General features: G+C 38.0%; 2 protein-coding genes across 2 annotated transcripts in view; both read right to left on the reverse strand.

The window, feature by feature from the left end:
* The window catches only part of LOC133227536 (complement factor H), a 396,803-nt gene that overhangs the window by 189,669 nt on the left and 183,513 nt on the right, over nucleotides 1–23,621 (reverse strand). The window lies entirely within an intron of this gene.
* LOC133228250 (complement factor H-like) overlaps nucleotides 1–23,621 on the reverse strand; it is a 72,956-nt gene that overhangs the window by 805 nt on the left and 48,530 nt on the right. The window contains 5 exon segments of the mRNA XM_061383780.1: nucleotides 41–223; nucleotides 15,596–15,769; nucleotides 16,826–17,002; nucleotides 19,461–19,634; nucleotides 20,265–20,474. Coding sequence (XP_061239764.1) covers nucleotides 41–223; nucleotides 15,596–15,769; nucleotides 16,826–17,002; nucleotides 19,461–19,634; nucleotides 20,265–20,474 — 918 coding nt within the window.

Genomic DNA, 23,621 nt, shown 5'->3' on the forward strand with positions numbered 1-23,621 from the left:
AGGATTATCCCAGGATCCAAGAGAAGTTTAAAGCATTTACCTAAGCATTTTGGTGGTTCTGACCACTCTCCATTCTGACATACTACATTTCTGTTTCCCTGAAGTTCATAGTAGGCCTGACACCGGTACTCAACAATCGATCCTGGAGGATATACTGATTGCAGGAGTGAGGTAATGTCTCCGTTGTCTATTGGTGGAGGAGGCCCACATTTTCCTTGAGAGTCTAAAAAATAATGGTGTTTGCTTTATTCAAAGACAACTACAGTTTTAAACAAATAAAATAAAAATGCAGCCAAATATGTCATACCAAAACTTAAGATTTCTGATGACAGAAATGATTTATAGAAGGAATTTTAATCACTTAATCAGAAATACACATTTTAAGACCTTAATTACTACCATGGAAGCACATATAGTACTTTAACAAATATGTCTGCTTTGCAGTGTTCTGATGTTTTCTTTCAGAGTATATGCGGGGAAGATGGATAGCTAAGATAATGTTGCAGTCTCTGTGAAGGGAAACTTTGGCTTCCATTTCTGGACAAGATGAGGTAAAAATATTTTTGCTTATAGCATCTGCTAAGTATTCCTTCTGCCAAATAAAGGTCCTGAACATATTATAAAAACCAACACAGGAGACTGGGAAAGAAGTAGTAAGTCAATCTGCTTAGGGACCTTGGGATTCAAAGAGTTACACTGAAGAGAGTCTTTGGGGTTTTCATTTTGCCTTCTATGTACCCTGAATGGGCCACAGAGACAGCAACCCAGAAATAATACAAGTTCAGAAAGAAAAAAAGTCTCATGAAGCAGTTGATCTCTTTAAGAAAAGGCCCAGAAAAGAGTAGCCTAATAAGATACAAACAGTTTTCACAATACTGAATTAGTCTAGAAATACTACACTAAGTGTGCACACTAAGTTATTGTGTGCACCAAGACCCAGAGACCTCACAGAGACTAAGCCAGAATTGTGTCTGAGTGTCTCCTGCAGAAGTATGGGTGAGCAGTGCACTGCTACAGGGGCAGGGGCTCTGGGTGCAGTAGACCTGGATATACCATAAGCCCTCTTGGAGGAGGCTGCAATTAACCCCACAACAGAGCCGCCAGAACATACACAGGACTGCAGAAACAGTTTCTTAGAGGGCACAAACAAAGCCTTGTGCACAAAAGAACCCAGGAGAAAGAAGCAGTGACCCCACAAGAGACTGACCCAGACTTGCTCATCAGTGTCCAGGAGTCCTCAGCAGAGGCATGGGTTAGCAGTGGCCTGCTGCAGGTTTGGGGGCATTGAGTGCAGCAGTGCATGCATAAGACCTGTTGAAGGAGGTCACCAGTATCTTCCTTATCTCCACCACTGTTTGGCCACAGGTCAAAAAACAGGGAGGGAACACGACCCCACCCATCAACAGAAAATTGAACTAAAGATTTACTGAGCATGGCCCCTTCCATCAGACCGAGACCCAGTTTCACCCTGTCAGTCTCTCTCATCAGGAAGCTTCCATAAGCCTGTTATTCTCATCCATCAAAGGGCAGACAGAATGAAAACCACAATCACAGAAAACTAACCAATCTGATCACATGGACAACAGCCTTGTAGAACTCCAAGAAACTCTGAGCCATGCTGTATAGGGCCTTCAAGTTGGATGGGTCATGGTAGAGAATTCTGACAAAATGTGGGCCACTAGAGAAGGGAATGCCAAACCACTTCAGTATTCTTGCCTTGGGTACCCCATGAACAGTATGAAAAGTCAAAAAGATATGACACTGAAAGATGAACTCCTCAGGTGGGGAGGTGCCCAATATGCAGGAAATCAGCAGCAAAATAATTCCAGAAAGAATGAAGAGATGAAGAAAAAGCAAAAACAACATCCAACTGTGGGTGTGACTGATGATGGAAGTAAAGTCTGATGCTGTAAAGAGCACTATTGCATAGGGACCTAGAATGTTAGGTCCATGAATCAAGGCAAATTGGAAGTGGTCAAACAGGAAATGGCAAGAGTGAACATCGGCATTTTAAAAATCAGCAAACTAAAATGGACTTGAATGGGTGAATTTGACTCAGATGACCAGTATATCTACTACTGTGAGCAAGAATCCCTAAGAAGAATTGGAATAGCCAGGATATTCAACAAAACAGTCTGAAATGCAGTGCTTGCATGCAATCTCAAAAATGACATAATGATTGCTGTTCATTCCCAAGCCAAACCATTGACAAGCACAGTAATCTAGGTATATGCCCTGGACAGTAATGCTAAAGAAGCTGAAGTGGAATGCTTTTCTGAAGACGTACAAGGACTTCTAGAAATAACAAGCAAAAAGATGTCCTTTTCATTATATTGGACTGGAATCCAAATGTGGAAGGTCAAGATATCTGGACTAACAGGCAAGTTTGGCGTTAAGAGTACAAAATGAAGCAGGGCAAAGAGTAACAGAGTTTTACCAAGAGAACACACTGGTCATAGCAAAAACTCTCCACCAATAACATAGTGAAAACTCTACACATGGACATCACCAAATATCCATGGAAAACTCTACACATGGCAATACCAAAACCAGATCGATTATATTCTTTGCAGCCAAAGATGAAGAAGATCTATACAGTCAGCAAAAAAAAGACTGGGACCTGACTGTGGCTCAGATCATGAACTCCTTGTTGCCAAATTCATACTTAAATTGAAGAAAGATGTGAAAACCACTAGACATTCAGGCATGACCTAAATCAAATCCCTTACAATTAGAGTTGAAGAGACAAATAGATTCAAGGGATTTGAGAAGACAGAATGCCTGAAGAACTATTGACAGTGGTTCCTGACTTTGTACAGGGGGAAGGGATCAAAATTATCCCCAATAAAAAGAAACATAAAAAAGGCAAAATGGTTGCCTCAAGAGGCCTTACAAATAGCTGAGAAAAGAAGAGATGCTAAAGGCAAAGGAGAAAAGGAAAGATAAAACGATTTGAATGCAATGTTCCAAATATAAACAAGGAGAGATAAGAAAGCCTTCCTCAGTGATCAGAGCAAAGAAATAGAGGAAAATAATAGAATGGGAAAGACTGGAGATCTCTTCAAGAAATTTAGACATACCGAGGACATTTCATGCAATGATGGGCACTATAAAGGACAAAAATGGTATGGACCTAACAGAAGTAGAAGATATTAAGAAGAGGTGGCAAGAATACACAGAAGAACTATACAAAAAAGATCCTCATGACCCAGATAACCACAAAGGTGTGATCACTCACCTAGAGCCAGACATCCTAAAATACAAAGTCCAGTAGGCCTTAGGAAGCATCACTGCGAACAAAACTAGTGGAGGTGATGGTATTCCAGTTGAGCTATTTCAAATCCTAAAGATGATGCCCTTTAAGTGCTGCACTCAATATGCCAACAAATTCAGCAGGGAACAAAGGTTTGCAAAATGTCAATTTTAATTCCAATCCCAAAGAAAGGCAATCCCAAAGAATGTTCCATCTACCGTACAATTGCATTCATCTCACATGCTAGTAAAGTAATGCCCAAACTTCTCCAAGTTCGGCTTCAACAGCACTTGACCCATGAAATTCCTGATGTTCAAACTGGATTCAGAAAAGGCAGAGAAACCAGAGATCAAATTGCCAACATCTGTTGGATCATCAAAAAAGCAAGAGAGTTCCACACAAAAAAAATCCACTTCTGTTTTATTGACTACACCAAAACCTTTGACTGTGTGGATCACAACAAACTGTGGAAATTAAATAGATGGTAACACCTGACCTGCCTCTTGAGAAATCTGTATGCAGGCCAAGAAGCCACAGTTAGAATCAGACATGGAAGAAAAACTGGTTCCAAATCAGGAAAGGAGCACATCAAGTCTGTATACTGTCACCTGCTTACTTAACTTCTATGCAGAGTACATCATGCAATATTCCAAGCTGGATGAAGCACAAGCTGGAATCAATATTGTCAGGAGAAATATCAACAACCTCAAATATGCAGATGGCACCACCCTTATGGCAAAAAGTGAAGAAGAACTAAAGAGTCTCCTAATGAAAGTGAAAGAGGAGAGTGGAAAAGTTAGCTTAAAAATCAACATTCAGAGAACTAAGTTCATGACATCCAGTCTCATCACTTCATAGCAAACAGATGGTGAAACAATGGAAACAGTGAGAGACTTTATTTTGGGGGCTCCAAAATCACTGCAGATGGTGACTGCAGCGATGAGATTAAAAGACACTTGCTCCTTAGAAAAAAAGTTATGAGCTACTTAGACAGCATATCAAAAAGCAGAGACATTACTTTGCCAATAAAATTCCATCTAGTGAAAGCTATGATTTTTTGAGTCATCATGTGAGAGTTGGACTATAAAGAAAGCTGAGCACCAAAAAATTGATGCTTTTGAACTGTGGTGTTGCAGAAGACACTTGAGAGTCCCTTGGAAGGCAAGGAGATCAAACCAGTCAACCCTAAAGGAAATCAGTCCTGAATATTTATTGGAAGGACTGATGATGAAGTGAAGCTCCAATACTTTGGCCAGCAGATGAAAAGAAGTGACTCTTTGGAGAAAACCCTGATGCTGGGAAAGATTGAAGGTGGAAGGCTAAGGGGATAACAGAGGATGAGATGGTAGGATGGCATCACTGACTTGATGGACATGAGGTTAGTTAAGCTCTGGGAGTTGGTGATGGATGGGAAATCCTGGTGTTCTTCAGTCCATGGAGGTGCAATGAGTCAGACATGACTGAGCGACTGAACTGGACTGATTTAGTCTAGACACACGATGGCAGAAACCTAAGACCAATTCTTTCCATGCCTTGATTTACAGGGTCCAAGTAAGCAGTTCACATTGCCACCCACATAATGAGCAAACTCTTGAGAGTCCCTTGGACTGCAAGGAGGTCCAAAGAGTTCATCCTAAAGGAGATCAGTTCTGGGTGTTCATTGGAAGGACTGATGTTGAAGCTGAAACTCCAATACTTTGGCCACCTCATGCAAAGAGCTGACTCATTGGAAAAGACCCTGATGCTGGGAGGGACTAGAGGCAAGAGGAGAAGGGGATGACAGAGAATGAGATGGCTGAATGGCATCACCGACTCGATGGACATGAGTTTCAGTGAACTCACCGAATTCGTGATGGACAGGGAGGCCTGGTGTGCTGCAATTCATGGGGTCGCAAAAATCGGACATGACTGAGCAACTGAACTAAACTGAATGAGCAAACATTCCCCTGGTGTCAGAGGAGTCCAGGTGGGAACCTTGGACTTGCACCCTACATGGCAGTAATGGAGGCCTGATTAATGAAGGAATCCAATAATATCCTTAGTCTCAAGATATAAAAGCTCAAGTGTCTGAATACAGTTGGAAATCATTTATCAGACCAAAGACCAGGTGAACTTCAAAAGAGAAAAGGCAATCAACAGAAGACAACACTGAGATGACACAGATATTGAAATCATTGGATGATGGTTTTTAAAAATCTAGTCCAATTGGTAGAACTAGAAAATAGATTATTAGAAAACCACATGGTTTGACAATATATTGCGGATGGCAGAATGATCAATAAGTTTGAATATTAACTAAGCTTGAAAGTAGACTAAAAAGAAAATGGACATAGCTTCAAGGACCGGTGGGAAGATAGCAAAGAAGGTTGAACATGAAGTTGAAAATAAAGAATAAGAGATTAAAAAATAATAATAATGGCTGAGTTCCCTGTGCGATCATTTTCTGATGGTCTAAATGGAAAGGAAATCCAAAAGAATGGGGATACGTGTATATGTACGTGTAAATGTACATTCATTTTGATGTACAGTGAAACTAACACTATATTGTATAGGAAATACACTCCAAAAATTTTTTTTAAATAATGGCGGATAATTTCTCCAATAGGGCATATGACTTAGTGACTAACCTAAACAACAACTACATACTAAAACTGCTCAGTGAATTCCAAATGGGATGGAGCCAAAAAACTTAATGTCAAGATACATCATAATCAGTTCCTGTTGTGTTGTTCAGTCGCTCAATTGTTTCTTTGCTACCCATGGATTGTAGAAAGCCCGGCTTCCTGGTCCTGAATTAACTCCCAGAGTTTGCTCAAAGTCATGGCCATTCTGTCGATCATGCCATCCAATCATCTCATCCTGATGTCCCTTTTCCTCCTGAGCTTAATCTTTTTCCAATATCAGGTTCTTTACCAATGAGTCAGCTCTTCTCATCAGGTGGCCAAAATACTGGAGCTTCAGCTTCAGCATCAGTCCTTCCAACGAATATCCAGGACTGATTTCTTTTAGGATTCACTGGCTTGATCTCCTTGCAGTCTAAGGGACTCTCAAGGGTCTTCTCCAGCACCACAGCTCAAAAAATCAATTCTTTGGTACTCGGCCTTCTTTATGGTCAAACATTCACATCCATACATTACTGCTTGAAAAACCATAACTTTGACAATATGAACCTTTGTTGGTAAAGTGATGTCTCTGCTTCTTACCATGCTGTCGAGGTTTTCATAGCTTTTCTTCCAAGGAGTCTTTTAATTTCATGGCTGCAGTCAGCATCCACAGTGATTGTGAAGCTGAAAAGAATGAAGTCTGTCACTGTTTCCATTTTCCCCCATTTTTGAGGTACAGTGATGGAATCCGATACAATGATCTTCGTTTTTTGAATGTGGTTTTAAGCTAGCTTTTTCAATCTCCTCTTTCACCATTATCAAAAGGCTCTTTAGTTCCTCTTTGCTTTCTGCCATTAGTGTGATGTCATCTGTGTATCTGAGGTTATTGGTATTTTTCCTGGCAATCTTGAGTCCAGCTTGTGCTTTTTCCAGCCTAGTATTTTGTGTGATGTTAAAGTAGCAGGGTGACAATGTAGCCTTGACATACTCCTTTCCCAATTTTGAGTCAGTTTGTTGTTCCATTCCAGTTCTAACTGTTGCTTCTTGACCTGCATACAGGTTTCTCAGGAGGCAGGAAAGGTGGTCAAGTATTCCCATCTCTATAAGAATTTTTCACAGTTTGTTGTGATCCACACAGTCAAAGACTTTAGTCAATGAAGCAGAGTGTTTCTTCAATTCCTTTGATTTTTCTATGATCCAACGGATGTTGTCAATTTAATTTCTAGTTTTGCCGTCTTTCTAAATTTAGCTTGTACATCTCAAAGTTCTCAGTTCACATGTTGTTGAATTTAGCTTGAAGGGTTTTGAGTATTACCTTGCTAGCAGGTGAAATGACCCCAGTTGTGTGTGGTAGTATGAACATTCTTTGGCATTGCCCTTCTAGAGACTGGGATAAAAATTCACCTTTTCCAGTCCTATAGCCAGTGCTGAGTTTTCCAAATTTGCTGGCATAGTAAGTGTAGTACTTTCACAGCATCATCTTTTAGTATTTGAACTAGCTCAGCTGGAATCCCATCACCTCCACTAGCTTTGTTTGTAGTGATGCCCACTTGACTTCACACTCCAGGATTTCTGGCTCCAGGTGACTTGTGGTTATCTGGGTCATTAAGTCCTTTTCTGTACAGTTCTTCTGTATGTTCTTGCCACCTCTTCTTAATACCTTCTGCTTCTCTTAGGGGCATACTGTTTCTGACCTTTACTGTGCCCATTATTATGTGAAATGTTCCCTTGCTCGCTCTAATTTTCTTGAAGACATCTCTAGTCTTCCTCATTGTATTGCTTTCCTCTATTTTTTTGCATTGCTCACTTAACAAGGCTTTCTTATCTCGCCTTTCTATCCTTTGGATTCTGCATTCAGATGGGTATATTTTCCCTTTTGTCCTTTGTGCTTTGCTTCTCTTCTTTTTTCATCTCTTTGTAAGGCCTTCTCAGAAAGCCATATGGCACTGTTGCATTTCTGCTTCTTGGGGATGGTTTTGCTCACTGCCTCCTGTACAAAGTTTCAAACCTCCATGCATAGTTCTTCAGGCACTCTCTCAGATCTAATCCCTTGAATATTTTTATCCTTTCTGCTATATAATCATAAAAGACCTGAACAGCCTAGTGGTTTTCGCTGCTTTCTTCAATTCAAGTCTGAATTTCACAATAAGGACCTCATGATCTGAGCCACAGTCAGCTTCCAGTCTTGATTTTGCCAACTATATAGAGCTTCTCTATCTTTGATTGCAAAGAATATAATCAATCTCATTTCGGTACTGAACATCTCATGATGTCCATGCATAGAATTGTCTCTTTTGATTTTGAAGAAGGTGTTTGCTATGACCCATATCTTCTCTTGTCAAAACTCTTTTAGCATTTTCCCTGCTTCACTTTGTACTCCAAGGCCAAACTTGCCTGTTACTCCAGGTATCATTTTATCCCTACCTTGCATTCCAGTTCCCTGTATGAAAAGCCAATTTTTTTTGGTTTTGATGATATGATCTAGAATGTAATATAAGTCTTCATAGAACCAGTAAACTTCATACACTTTGACATTAGTGGATGAGGCATAGACTTGGATTACTGTGATTTAAGTGGCTTGCCTTGGAGATGAAGGGAGATAATTTTGTCGTTTTTGAGAATGCACCCAAGTACTGCATTTCAGACTCTTTTGTTGGCTGTGAGGGCTACTCCATTTCTCCTAAGGAATTCTTGCCCATAGTAGTAGATATAATGGTCATCTGAATTAAATTTGCCCATTCCTGTCCATTTCAATTCACTGATTCATAAGTCTTGATGTCATAATGAGTACCACATATATGATTTTTTGTTTTTTATTTTTATGTCTAGAGCTTTGTAGTATAGTCTGAAGTCAGGGAGTGTCATTCCTCCAGCTCCATTTTTCTTTCTCAAGTTTGTTTTGTCTATTTTTGGCCTTTTGTGTCTCCATTCAAATTTTGTTGTTGTTTTTTTCCCTAGATCTGTGAAAAATTGCCATTGGTAATTACATATGGATTGCATTGAATCTGTAGATTGCTTTTGGTAGTACAGTCATTTTGACAATATTGATTTTTCTAATCGAAGATAACGGTATATCCTTCTATCTGTTTTTGTCTTCAATTTCTTTCATTAGTGTACTACAGTTTTCAGATTACACATCTTCTGTCTCCTTAGGTTTATTTTCCAAAGAAGACATTCAGATGGGCAAGACACCCATGAAAAGATGCTCATATCACTAATTATTAGAGAGATTCAAATTAAAACTACAGCATGATGTCCCTTAACATGAGTCAAAAGAGCTATGCTGGTGAGTATGTGGAGAGAAGTTAACCCTCCTACACTGTTAGTTGATAGAGCCACTATGGATACAAGTATTTATGCTCCTTTGAAAAGTAAAAATAGAGCTACCATATGACCCTGCAATCTTGCCCCAGGCATGGCTCTGGTGAAAAACTTGGTCTAAGAGGAAACAAACACCCTGATGTTCATTGTAGCACTGTTTACAATAGTCATGATATGGAATCAACCTAAATGTCCATCAACAGAGAAATGGGTAAACAAGAAGTGGTGCATATATACAATGGAATATTACTCATCCACTAAAAGAATGAAATAATGTCATTTGCAAAAATATGGATGGACCTAGAGAGGGTTATACTGAGTGAAGTTAGACAGAGGAGAAAAATTGTAAGACATCCCCTATGTATGGAATCTTAAAAGAAATTTTGCAAACAAACTTATTTGTGGAACAGAAACAGACTCACAGACTTAGAGAAGGAATTTATAGTTGCCAGGAGGAATGATGGGAGACACGACAGGGAATTTGGGTGGACATGAACACACTGCTATTTTTTAAGTGGATGACAAATAAGGACCTACTGTATAGCACAGGGAGCTTTGTGGAGTGTAATGTGGCAGATTTGATAGGAAGGGAGTTTGAGTGAGAATGGTCACATACATATGTGTGGCTGAGTACCTTTTTTTAATAATGTTCAATAATCCACAAGCAAGTGCACATGGAACCTTCTCCAGGATAGATCACATCCTGGGCCATAAATCTAGCCTTGGTAAATTCAAAAAAAAAATAGAAATCATTCCAAGCATTTTTTCTGACCACAATGCAGTAAGATTAGATCTCAATTACAGGAGAAAAACTATTAAAAATTCCAACATATGGAGGCTGAACAACACACTGCTGAATAACCAACAAATCACAGAAGAAATCAAAAAAGAAATCAAAATTTGCATAGAAATGAATGAAAATGAAAACACAACAATCCAAAACCTGTGGGAAACTGTAAAAGTAGTCCTAAGGGGAAAGTTCATAGCAATACAGGCATACCTCAAGAAACAAGAAAAAACTCAAATAAATAATCTAACTCTACACCTAAAACAACTGGAAAAGGAAGAAATGAAGAACCCCAGGGTTAGTAGAAGCAAAGAAATCTTAAAAATTAGAGCAGAAATAAATGCAAAAGAAACAAAAGAGACCATAGCAAAAATCAACAAAGCCAAAAGCTGGTTCTTTGAAAGGATAAATAAAATTGACAAACCATTAGCCAGACTCATCAAGAAACAAAGGGAGAAAAATCAAATCAATAAAATTAGAAATGAAACTGGAGAGATCACAACAGAAAACACAGAAATACAAAGGATCATAAGAGACTACTATCAACAATTATGTGCCAATAAAATGGACAACGTGGAAGAAATGGACAAATTCTTAGAAAAGTACAACTTTGCAAAACTCGACCAGGAAGAAATAGAAAATCTTAACAGACCCATCACAAGCACGGAAATTGAAACTGTAATCAAAAATCTTCCAGCAAACAAAAGCCCAGGTCCAGACGGCTTCACAGCAGAATTCTACCAAAAATTTAGAGAAGAGCTAACACCTATCCTGCTCAAACTCTTCCAGAAAATTGCAGAGGAAGGTAAACTTCCAAACTCATTCTATGAGGCCACCATCACCCTAATACCAAAACCTGACAAAGATCCCACAAAAAAAGAAAACTACAGGCCAATATCACTGATGAACATAGATGCAAAAATCCTTAACAAAATTCTAGCAATCAGAATCCAACAACACATTAAAAAGATCATACACCATGACCAAGTGGGCTTTATCCCAGGGATGCAAGGATTCTTCAATATCCACAAATCAATCAATGTAATACACCACATTAACAAATTGAAAAATAAAAACCATATGATTATCTCAATAGATGCAGAGAAAGCCTTTGACAAAATCCAACATCCATTTATGATAAAAACTCTCCAGAAAGCAGGAATAGAAGGAACATACCTCAACATAATAAAAGCTATATATGACAAACCCACAGCAAACATTATCCTCAATGGTGAAAAATTGAAAGCATTTCCTCTAAAGTCAGGAACAAGACAAGGGTGCCCACTTTCACCATTACTATTCAACATAGTTTTGGAAGTTTTGGCCACAGCAATCAGAGCAGAAAAAGAAATAAAAGGAATCCAAATTGGAAAAGAAGAAGTAAAACTCTCACTGTTTGCGGATGACATGATCCTCTACATAGAAAACCCTAAGGATTCCACCAGGAAATTACTAGAACTAATCAATGACTATAGTAAAGTTGCAGGATGTAAAATCAACACACAGAAATCCCTTTTATTCCTATACACTAATAATGAGAAAACAGAGAAATTAAGGAGACAATTCCATTCACCATTGCAACGGAAAGAATAAAATACTTAGGAATATATCTACCTAAAGAAACTAAAGACCTATATATAGAAAACTATAAAACACTGGTGAAAGAAATCAAAGAGGACACTAATAGATGGAGAAATATACCATGTTCATGGATTGGAAGAATCAATATAGTGAAAATGAGTATACTATCCAAAGCAATTTATAGATTCAATGCAATCCCTATCAAGCTACCAACAGTATTCTTCACAGAGCTAGAACAAATAATTTCACAATTTGTATGGAAATACAAAAAACCTCGAATAGCCAAAGCGATCTTGAGAAAGAAGAATGGAACTGGAGGAATCAACCTACCTGACTTCAGGCTCTACTACAAAGCCACAGTTATCAAGACAGTATGGTACTGGCACAAAGACAGAAATATAGATCAATGGAACAAAATAGAAAGCCCAGAGATAAATCCACACACATATGGACACCTTATCTTTGACAAAGGAGGCAAGAATATACAATGGATTAAAGACAATCCCTTTAACAAGTGGTGCTGGGAAATCTGGTCAACCACTTGTAAAAGAATGAAACTAGAACACTTTCTAACACCATACACAAAAATAAACTCAAAATGGATTAAAGATCTAAACATAAGACCAGAAACTATAAAACTCCTAGAGGAGAACATAGGCAAAACACTCTCTGACATACATCACAGCAGGATCCTCTATGACCCACCTCCCAGAATATTAGAAATAAAAGCAAAAATAAACAAATGGGACCTAATTAAACTTAAAAGCTTCTGCACATCAAAGGAAACTATCAGCAAGGTGAAAACGCAGCCTTCAGAATGGGAGAAAATAATAGCAAATGAAGCAACTGACAAACAATTAATCTCAAAAATATACAAGCAACTCCTACAGCTCAATTCCAGAAAAATAAATGACCCAATCACAAAATGAGCCAAAGAACTAAATAGACATTTCTCCAAAGAAGACATACAGATGGCTAACAAACACATGAAAAGATGCTCAACATCACTCATTATCAGAGAAATGCAAATCAAAACCACTATGAGGTACCATTTCACACCAGTCAGAATGGCTGTGATCCAAAAGTCTACAAATAATAAATGCTGGAGAGGGTGTGGAGAAAAGGGAACCCTCTTACACTGTTGGTGGGAATGCAAACTAGTACAGCCACTATGGAGAACAGTGTGGAGATTCCTTAAAAAACTGGAAATAGAACTACCTTATGATCCAGCAACCCCACTGCTGGGCATACACACTGAGGAAACCAGAAGGGAAAGAGACACCTGTACCCCAATGTTCATCGCAGCACTGTTTATAATAGCCAGGACATGGAAGCAACCTAGATGTCCATCAGCAGATGAATGGATAAGAAAGCTGTGGTACATATACACAATGGAGTATTACTCAGCCATTAAAAAGAATACATTTGAATCAGTTCTAATGAGGTGGATGAAACTGGAGCCTATTATACAGAGAGAAGTAAGTCAGAAAGAAAAACACCAATACAGTATACTAACACGTATATATGGAATTTAGAAAGATGGTAACAATAACCCTGTGTACGAGACAGCAAAAGAGACACTGATGTATAGAACAGTCTTATGGACTCTGTTGGAGAGGGAGAGGGTGGGAGGATTTGGGAAAATGGCATTGAAACATGTATAATATCATGTATGAAACAAGTTGCCAGTCCAGGTTCGATGCACGATACTGGATGCTTGGGGCTGGTGTACTGGGTCGACCCAGAGGGATGGTGTGGGGAGGGAGGAGGGAGGAGGGTTCAGGATGGGGAACACATGTATACCTGTGGCAGATTCATTTTGATATTTGGCAAAACTAATACAATTTTGTAAAGTTTAAAAATAAAATAAAATTTAAAAAAAAAGAAAAAAAATCCACAAGGAAGTCAAGAAAAGAAAAACATTGAGAATTGAAAGAAACACACACAAAACAAATAAGAAAATGGCAGACTGTCCTTAATAGATAATAAGTCACTCTAAATATAAATGGTCCTAAACACATCAATTAAAAACCTGAAAATGGCAGGGTAGACACCTAAACAAGACTCAGCTGTATGTTGTCTTTAAAAAAAAAGTCTCTTCAAACATGAAAACATATTCAACTGGAGATTGCAAAAATTACAAACCAGGCAAAAGTTAACTCGAAAAATTAGAAGTGGCTAATGTACATGGAACAACAGACTGGTTTCAAATAGGAAAAGGCTGTGTATTGTCACCTTGCTTATTTAACTTATATGCAGAATACATCATGAGAAATGCTGGGCTGGAAGAAGCACAAGCTGGAATCAAGATTGCCAGGAGAAATATCAATAACCTCAAATATGCCGATGACACCACCCTTATGGCAGAAAGTGAGAGGAACTAAAAAGGCTCTTGATGAAAGTGAAAGAGGAGAGTGAAAAAGTTGGCTTAAAGCTCAACATTCAGAAAACTAAGATCATGGCATCTGGCCCTGTCACTTCATGGCAAAGAGATGGGAAAACAGTGGAAATAGTGTAAGACTTTACTTTTGGGGGCTCCAAAATCACTGCAGATGGTGATTGCAGCCATGAAATTAAAAGACGCTTACTCCTTGGAAGGAAAGTTATGACCAACCTAGATAGTATATTGAAAAGCAGAGATATTACATTGCCAACAAAGGTCCGTCTAGTCATGGCTATGGTTTTGCCAGTGGTCATGTATGGATGTGAGAGTTGGACTGTGAAGAAAGCTGAGTGCCAAAGAATTGGTGCTTTTGGACTGTGGTGTTGCAGAAGACTCCTAAGAGTCCATTGGACTGCAACGAGATCCAACCAGTCCATCCATAAGAGATCAGTCCTGGGTGTTCATTGGAAGGACTGATGCTGAAGCTGAAACTCCAATAGTTTGGCCATCTCATGCGAAGATTTGACTCACTGAAAAAGACCCTGATGCTGGGAGGGATTGGGGGCAAGAGGAGAAGGGGACGACAGAGGTGAGATGGCTGGATGGTATCACTGACTCGATGGACATGAGTTTGAGTGAACTCCGGGAGTTGGCTATGGACAGGAAGGCCTGGCGTGCTGATTTATGGGGTCGCAAAGAGTCGGACATGACTGAGCGACTGAACTGAACTGAATATACTTCTTGGTTTGGATTCCCATCCTCTCTGATCTCTAAACACTGAATTGTCCCAGTACCAAGTTCAGACTCTTTATTTTTATGTGTACACTCATTTCCTGAATGAGTTCAGCCACCAAGTCGTGTCTAACACTTTGTGACCCCACAGACTGCTCATGCCAGGTTTCCAGGTCCCTGAGCTCTCCCAGAATTGCTAAGTTCATGTCCACTGAATCGGTGATATCACCCAAACATCTCATCTTCTGTCACCCTCTTCTCTGTCTTCCTTCAACCTTCCAATGAATCAGCTATTCACATCAAGCTTAGCTTGAGGATTTTGAACATATCCTTACTAGTATGGGAGATGACTGCAATTGTCTGGTGATCTGAACATTTTTTACACTGCCCTTCTTGGGAATAGGTGAGGATTGACCTTTTCCAATCCTGTGACTACTGCTGGGTTTCCCAAATTGCTGACCTAATGAGTGTAGCACTTTTGTAGCATCATCCTGTAGGATTTTAAATAGCTCTGCTGGAACTCAGCTAGTAATCTACCTTTAAATATAATCCATAGGTACAGCTGCCCACATCTATGTCAGATTTTGTGATCAGGCCCCAGCTGCTTATTCCATGTCTCAAAGTGGAATTTCTTGGGCTGTTAAATGTAACTATAATATCTTTTACACACTTATCTTCAGAGAACAACTGACTATCTGAATGTTTTAAGACAGGAAATGTCCCATGATTCCAACAGTTCAAATCTAGTCAACACTGTCATACAATAAACATGTTAGATTACATATTCAGACCACAAAAGAACTGGATTTTCAGCACCATTTTTTTTTTGCAACTAAAAATTATTCCAGAAAGGCTACTTCATCCTAATTTTGATTCAATATATCTTGTTATTATATTCTCTAAATTGGGTGGACAGGGTGAGTAAGATACTCTACCTTTACACTGAGGTGGTTCTGTCCAAATTCCATTCAAACATATGACTTCTATCTCTCCAAAAAGCTCATAATTCCCAATGGATTCATAACGTGCTCTCTCTCCACTCTGATATCTAGACTTCTGATTGTGTATAATAGCATTTTCCACTTGAGGTGGATTCACACAGGAAACATCTGAATAGAAAGATAAAAAAGTATCTCTAATATAATGATTATCATGAACAGCAAGGAGGAAATAGGATGTCAAATATATTCCATGGTTGTTTTGATTCAACAGTTAATCTGTCATGAAAGACTGCTAATTGTCATCAGTTTATAGGTAAGGTTAAGGGAAAGGAAATAAAGCAATATTTTTCAGCATGAATTAAACTTCTGTATCTTAAATCTCTCCCCTATACTTCACTAGAAAAGTGATACACAATTTTAAGGCGCTGAAAAAAAAGTTTTCCTGGAAATCTCTTTTTGAAGTTAGTAAAATAAAAATTATAAAGTATATAAATTCAAAATGAATTTATAAACCATAAACAAAACATAATAAAAACATCATTTGACATCAAGATTTGGTTTACATTCATCCTGTTTATGAGATATAACTTTAGGGCCTTTCAGAAAATAAACACAGTAGGTTCTTCTTTAGAGATTGATCAAGAATTAAACACTTTGAAGAATACTATAGTTGCAAGGAAAAGATGATTAATTAAAGATTTGAACAGAAGATCTGGAAAAATAATAGAAAAAAAGTGTAAATTTTAAAAACTATACTTTAATGATATCTTGGGGCAAATGCTAAGGACATCACCACCAATTATGTGCATACCTCAGTATGATTCAGGAGATGAAGAGGCTGTAACTACAAGAGACTGTAGCTATGGTTCCTAAGCTGAAATATACACAGAATTCCTTGGCAATCATCAAGACATTGTCAGAGTTGCAGCCCCAGAGGTTTAGATTCAACAAGTCTGAGTGAGCCTGTGAATCTGCTTGCATATAACAGTTTACAGAATGTGCTGAGAATGCTCTGTCACGACTGTGCTTTGAGAACTATTGGGCTACAACACCAAACACTGGGAACACAAGTCCATCCCTTTTTATGTTCAGGCACAAACTGCTTTTGACCTGGCCTAAAAGTAATCTATGTCCATTTAATGATAGTGGAGGCAATTTTCTACTATAATTTTCTATTATATTATTTCAGATACTTATATAAATTTAAAAATTTTACCAAAGTACCTCTGCATGCTGGCCTTCCTAACCATTTGCTCTTAATACACTGTATAGTATTAGATCCATCCAACTGATAATATGATAGACACTTAAAAGCTACTTGTTCTCCTGACCTATAGAAATCCTTCTCCCGATATATGAGTACAGCATTCTCAAAGGTGGGCAAGTTAACACAATTTGTGCCTGAAAGAAAAAATAATATGCATTTGTTTAGTACAACTTTAAAGATTCATAGCAACCACTGATTATATTACAGAAAATAAATAGTTACATATCAAACCAATGAATATTTACAGCATTTCTCTTATACCTTGAGACAAATGTCAGAAATCTTGATTTAGTCACATTGACTGTCTCTATATTATCAAAAATACAACATGGGAATGGTGACATTTTAAGAGGTAGAGTTGCATACTTCTGAAATTTAAATTCTCTTCTGCAATGACAGCCCACCTAAATTATGAATGTTTCTATTTTTGCTTTTATCAAAATATGTTACCTTGAGTTATGTTAAACAGTGGAAACAGTGTCAGACTTTATTTTTGGGGCTCCAAAATCACTGCAGATGGTGACTGCAGCCATGAAATTAAAAGACGCTTACTCCTTGGAAGGAAAGTTATGACCAACCTAGATAGGATATTCAAAAGCAGAGACATTACTTTGCCAACAAAGGTCCGTCTAGTCAAGGCTATGGTTTTTCCTCTGGTCATGTATGGATGTGAGAGTTGGACTGTGAAGAAGGCTGAGCGCCGAAGAATTGATGCTTTTGAACTGTGGTGTTGGAGAAGACTCTTGAGAGTCCCTTGGGAGATCCAACCAGTCCATTCTGAAGGAGATCAGCCCTGGGATTTCTTTGGAAGGAATGATGCTAAAGCTGAAACTCCAGTACTTTGACCACCTCATGCGAAGAGTTGACTCCTTGGAAAGGACTCTGATGCTGGGAGGGATTGAGGGCAAGAGGAGAAGAGGATGACAGAGGATGAGATGGCTGGATGGCATCATTGACTCGATGGACATGAGTCTCAGTGAACTCCGGGAGTTGGTGATGGACAGAGAGGCCTGGCGTGCTGTGATTCATGGGGTCACAAACAGTCGGACATGACTGAGTGACTGATCTTATCTGATCTGATCTGAGTTATGTTAAATGTCTTAGAAATTTGCATATTACAAAGAAATGATTAACAAACAGCAAATTGAGTAGTGACAAGAGCAGAGTTCAACCATAGTACAGGAACAGAGACCAGAAATCTGAGATGTATATCAGAGGATGTTCAAACTGAACCCAAAATGATGTGAAAGAGATAGTTTAGTGTTATCAAATTGCCAACCTCCATTGGATCACAGAAAAAGCAAGGGAATTCCAGAAAAACATCTATATCTGCTTCATTGACTACACTAAAGCACTTGATTGTGTAGATCACAACAAACTGTGGAAAATTCTTGAAGAGTTGGGAATACCAGACTATCTTACCTTTCTCCTGAGAAAACTATGCAGTTGAAGAAGTAACAGTTAGATCCTTACATGGTCTATTGACTGGCTCAAAATTAGAAAAAGAGTACTTCAAGGGTGTATATTGTCATCCCGCTTATTTAACTTAAATGCAGAGTACATCATGGGAAATGCCTGGCTGGATGAAGCTCAAGCTGGCATCAAGATTGCCAGGAGAAATACCAATAACCTCAGCTATGCCTCAGATGACACCACCTTAATGGCAGAAAGTAAAGAGGAACTAAAGGGCCTCTTGGTGAAGGTGGAAGAAGAGACTGAAAAAGCTCGCTTAAAACTCAACATTCAAAAAATGGAGATCATGGCATCTGGTCCCATCACTTCACAGCAAATAAATGGGGAAAAACTGGAAACAGTGACAGACTTCGTTTTCTTGGGCTCTAAAATCACTGTGGATGGTCACTGAAGCCATGACATTAAAAGACACTTGCTCCTTGGAAGAAAAGCTATGACAAACCTCAACAGCATATTAAAAAGCAGGGACATCACTTTGCCAACAAAGCTCCACCTAGCCAAAGCTATGACTTTTCCAGTAGTCATGTATGATTTGAGAGTTGGATAGTAAAGAAGAGTCAGGCTGAGTTCCAAAGAATTGATATTTTCGAACTATGGTGCTGGAGAAGACTCTTGAGAGTACCTTGGACTGCAAGATCAAAGCAGTCAATCCTAAAAGAAATCGACCCTGAATATTCATTCAAAGGACTGATGCTGAAGCTGAAGCTCCAATACTTTGTTCACCTGATACGAAGAGCCAACTTATTGGAAAAGACCCTGATGCTGGGAAAGATTGAGGGCAGGAGGAGAAGGGGACAGCAAACGATGAGATGGTTGAATGGCATCACTGATTCAATGGACATTGGTTTAAGCAAACACCAGGAGACAGTGAAGGACAGGGATGCCTGGCTTGCTACAGTCCATAGGGTTGCAAAGAGTCAGAAATGACTGAATGACTGAACTACAACAACAAATCAAACTTTTATTATTTCTAGGGTTATTAATCCTCTATCAGAATTCAGAACTCTTCATAGATAGCTTGTTAAATTCTAGAATTACTGCTTAATTTCATATTTGGCCATTTATGCTTTGAATTAAAAGATATTTGTCAGCTTTAGAAAAAAAGGAAAAACACTATACTTATGCAATCTTGTGGATGAGACCATTCCCCTCTTAAACATCTTATAGATGCAGGTCCATCAGTTCCAAACCCTTCATCACAGTTGTAAGTAACTTCTTCTCCATATTGGTATCTGTCTTTCTTGTGAGATATAACACCATTCTGAATATAAGGTGGAAGTCCACAAGGAAGTCCTGGGAAGAAATGAAAGAATGATTTCATGTTTTGCTAACTTGGACATTTAATTTGATGTCCTGGTCAACATATTTGGTAGTTTTACTTGAAAATAATAAATCATTATACAGGAACTTCCATGACATGGGAGGAAAGTGCACAAATTTTTCTTAAAATTACCAGTCTGGTGTGTCTATCTGAGCAATAAATTGAAACTGAAATTACCAATATATGAAAGAAAACATCAGTGCTGCTCTAAACAATCATGAGTAATAAAAGAAAAACTCATTGAGACTTCACACTTAGGAAAAGTACTATGTATTGTAAGAAATTAAAAGGGACATTTTAGGGAAGACAAAAGACATTTTTTTTTGAAAATTAAATAGATAGGAATATAAATAGGTTTACTAATATAAATAGTTAAGTTTAATTTTATTGCACATCTGGTGTTAATACAAAATAATTGCCAGATTGAAAAGTGATTCTCTACAGAACTAATGGAATTATTAATAACAAAAATGATTAATTTTATATGTCAAATTTGATTTAATGTATAAATATATACATTTTATTTTAATATATAAATGACCTATTGATTAGTTTTAATGAATGGTACTGAAAATAGAGTTTGGTTTGCCTAGTGTCCTCACCTACACACTGAGGTGGAGAGCTCCACTTTCCCATTTGGCATATTATCACATTATTTCCAGAGATCCTGAAGCCTTCTTCACAAGTATAACTTAACTTTGTACCGTGTGCATACAGCCTTTGTTCATGTATTTCTCTCCTTTCTTCTGCAGAGCTAGATGAGTTAATGGTTCCATGGTCTATTTGAGGTGGTTGAGAACATCCAATTTTTTCTGTATGAAGTACAGAGGTCAAAGAGTAAAGTACAAATATAATCTTTAAATTAAAAATGTTAAAATAATCAAATGTTACTTTGGATTTTAAAATAAGAATAAAAAGAATACTCAGAACAATTTACAGAATTTTAAAACTAACAGATATTTGAAACTTGCAAGCTATTTGTCTCCATAAACACTATGCTACTACTACTTGTTCAATATGCCCCTTAATCCTTTTTGAAATGAATTTCTTATTGAAATGTTGGATGTATAACAGTATGTTAGCTTCAAATGGGCTACATAATGATTTTACTTTTACATATATTATAAAATGACTAGCAGTATGTCTAGTAACAATAGGTCCTAACATATATTACAATATTATTGACCATATTCTGTATGCTGTATATTACATCCCTCTGGCTTCCTTATTACATAACTGGAATTTGTACTTCAAAATCCCCTCTATCTACTATGCCAACCACCTCCTCCTTTCTTGCAACAACTCACTAATTTTCTGTATCTGTATGAGCCTGTTTTCCTTTTGTTTTATTTTTAGATTCCACACATAAGTGAAATCATGTGGCATTTGTCTTTTTCTATCTGACCTACATGTCTTAGAATAAATACATCCTAGACACATCCATGTTGTTGCAAATGGAAATGTTTCATATTTTATGGCTCGGTCATAGTTCATATCATGCGTATATATAAAACACATTCTTTATCTACTTATATATCAGTGGACTCTTTAGGTGGCTTCCAAACCTTGGTTATTGTGTGTAATGCTGCAATGAACACTGGAGTGTATATATCTTTTTAGATTAGTGTTTTTGGTTCCTATGAATAAATACCCAGTAGTGGAATAGCTGGATCATATGGCAGTTCTATTTTTAATTTTTAAAGGAAATTCCACATTCTTTTTCATAGCAACTCTGCCAGTTTACAATCCCACCAACAGTGCACAAAGATCCCCTTTTCTCCACATCTTTGACAACACTTGATGTTGTCCTTTTCATGGTAGCCATTATGAGAGGTGTGAAGGGACATCACATTATGGTTTCAATATGTTTTTCCTGGATACAGTAGTCTTGGCTGCAAGTTTTTCCCTTTCATTACTTTGTATATGTTGTGCCAGTCCATTATGACCTAAAAAATATTCTTCAGAAGCTGTCGATACTTGTAAGGGTCTCCTTGTAGGTAACTACTGCCTTTTCTCTGGAAGGAGAAGAGGGTGACAGAGAATGATATGGTTGGGTGGCATCACCGTTTCAATGGACATGAACCTGGGAAAACTCTGGGAGATGGTGAGAGACAGGAAAGCCTGGCATGTTGCAGTCCATGGGGTCACAAATAGTTGGACATGGCTTGGCAACTGAACAACAACTTTCTATTAATTATTTTTTTATTTAAATGGGAGGCTAATTACCTTACAATATTGTGGTGGTTTTTGCCATACATTGACATGAGTCAGCCACGGGTGTACCCCATCCTGAACCCCCCTCCCTCTTCCCTCCCTATCCAACCCCTCTGGGTTGTCCCAGTGCACCATCTTTGAGTGCCCTGTTTCATGCATCAAACTTAGACTGGTGATGTATTTCACATATAGCAATAAACATGTTTCAATGCTTTTCTCTCAAATCATCCCCCCCCCTCGACTTCTCCCACAGAGTCTAAAACTCTGGTTTTATATCATGTCTCTTTTGCTGTCTTGCATATAGGGTCGTCGTGACCATCTTTCTACATTCCATATATATATGCATTAATATACTGTATTGGTGTTTTTCTCTCTGACTTATATCACTCTGTATAATAGGCTCCAGTTTCATACACCTAATTAGAACTGATTCCACTGCAATCTTTTTAATAGCTGAGAAATATTCTGTTGGGCATATGTACCACAACTTTCTTATCCATTCATCTGCTGATGAACATCTAGGTTGGTTCCATGTCTTAGCTATTGTAAACAGTGCTATGACGAACATTGGGGTTACATGTGTCTCTTTCAATTCTGTTTTCAATGGGTATGCCCAGTAGTGGGATTGCTGGGTCATATGGCAGATCTGTTCAGTTTTTTTTTTTTTTTAAAGAATCTTCACACTGTTACCCATAGTGGTTGTAGTAGTTTGCATTCCCACCAACAGTGTAAGAGGGTTCCCTTTTCTCCACACCTTCTCCTGCATTAGACTTTTAGATAGCAGCCATTCTGACTGGCAGGAGATGGTACCTCACTGTGGTTTTGATTTGCATTTCTCTGACAATGAGTGATGCTGAGCATTTTTTCATGTGTTTGTTAGCCATCTGTATGTCTTCTTTGGAGAAATGTCTGTTTAGCGCTTTGGCCCATTTTTGGATTGGGTCATTTGTTTTTCTGGTATTGAGCTGCATGAGTTGTTTATATGATTTTGAGATTAGTTCTTTGTCAGTTGCTTCATTTGCTATTATTTTCTCCCACTTTGAAGTCAGTCTTTTCACCTTGCCTAGACTTGTCTTCATTGTGCAAAAGCTTTTACATTTAACTAGATCTCATTTGCTTGTTTTTGCTTTTATTTCCATTACTCTGTGAGGTGGGCCATAGAGGATCTTGCTGTGATTTATGTCAAAGAGAGTTTTGCCTATGTTTTCCTCAAGGAGTTTTATAGTTTCTGATCTTACGTTTAGATCTTAAATCCATTTTGAGTTTACTTTTGTGTATGGTGTTGGAAAGTGTTCTAGTTTCCTTCTTTTACAGACGGTTGACCACTTTTCCCAGCACCATTTGTTAAAGAGATTGTGTTTACTCCATTGTATATTTTTGCCTCCTTTGTCAAAGATAAGGTGTCCACAGGTGCATGGATTTATCTCTGGGCTTTCTATTTTGTTCCATTGATCTATATTTCTGGCTTTGTACTAGTAAAATACGATCTTGATGACTGTAGTTTTGTAGTATAGTCTGAAGTCAGGCAGGTTGATTCCTCCAGTACCATTCTTATTTCTCAAGATTGCTTTGGCTATTTGAGGTTTTTTTATATTTCCATACAAATTGTGAAATAATTTTTCTAGTTCTGTGAAAAAATGTCGTTGGAGCTTGATAGGGATTGCACTGAATCTATAGATTGCTTTGTGTAGTATACTCATTTTCAGTATATTGGTTCTCCCAATCCAGGAACATGGTATATTTCT

Source organism: Bos javanicus, chromosome 16 (assembly GCF_032452875.1).
Source record: "Bos javanicus breed banteng chromosome 16, ARS-OSU_banteng_1.0, whole genome shotgun sequence".
NCBI lineage: Eukaryota > Metazoa > Chordata > Mammalia > Artiodactyla > Bovidae > Bos > Bos javanicus.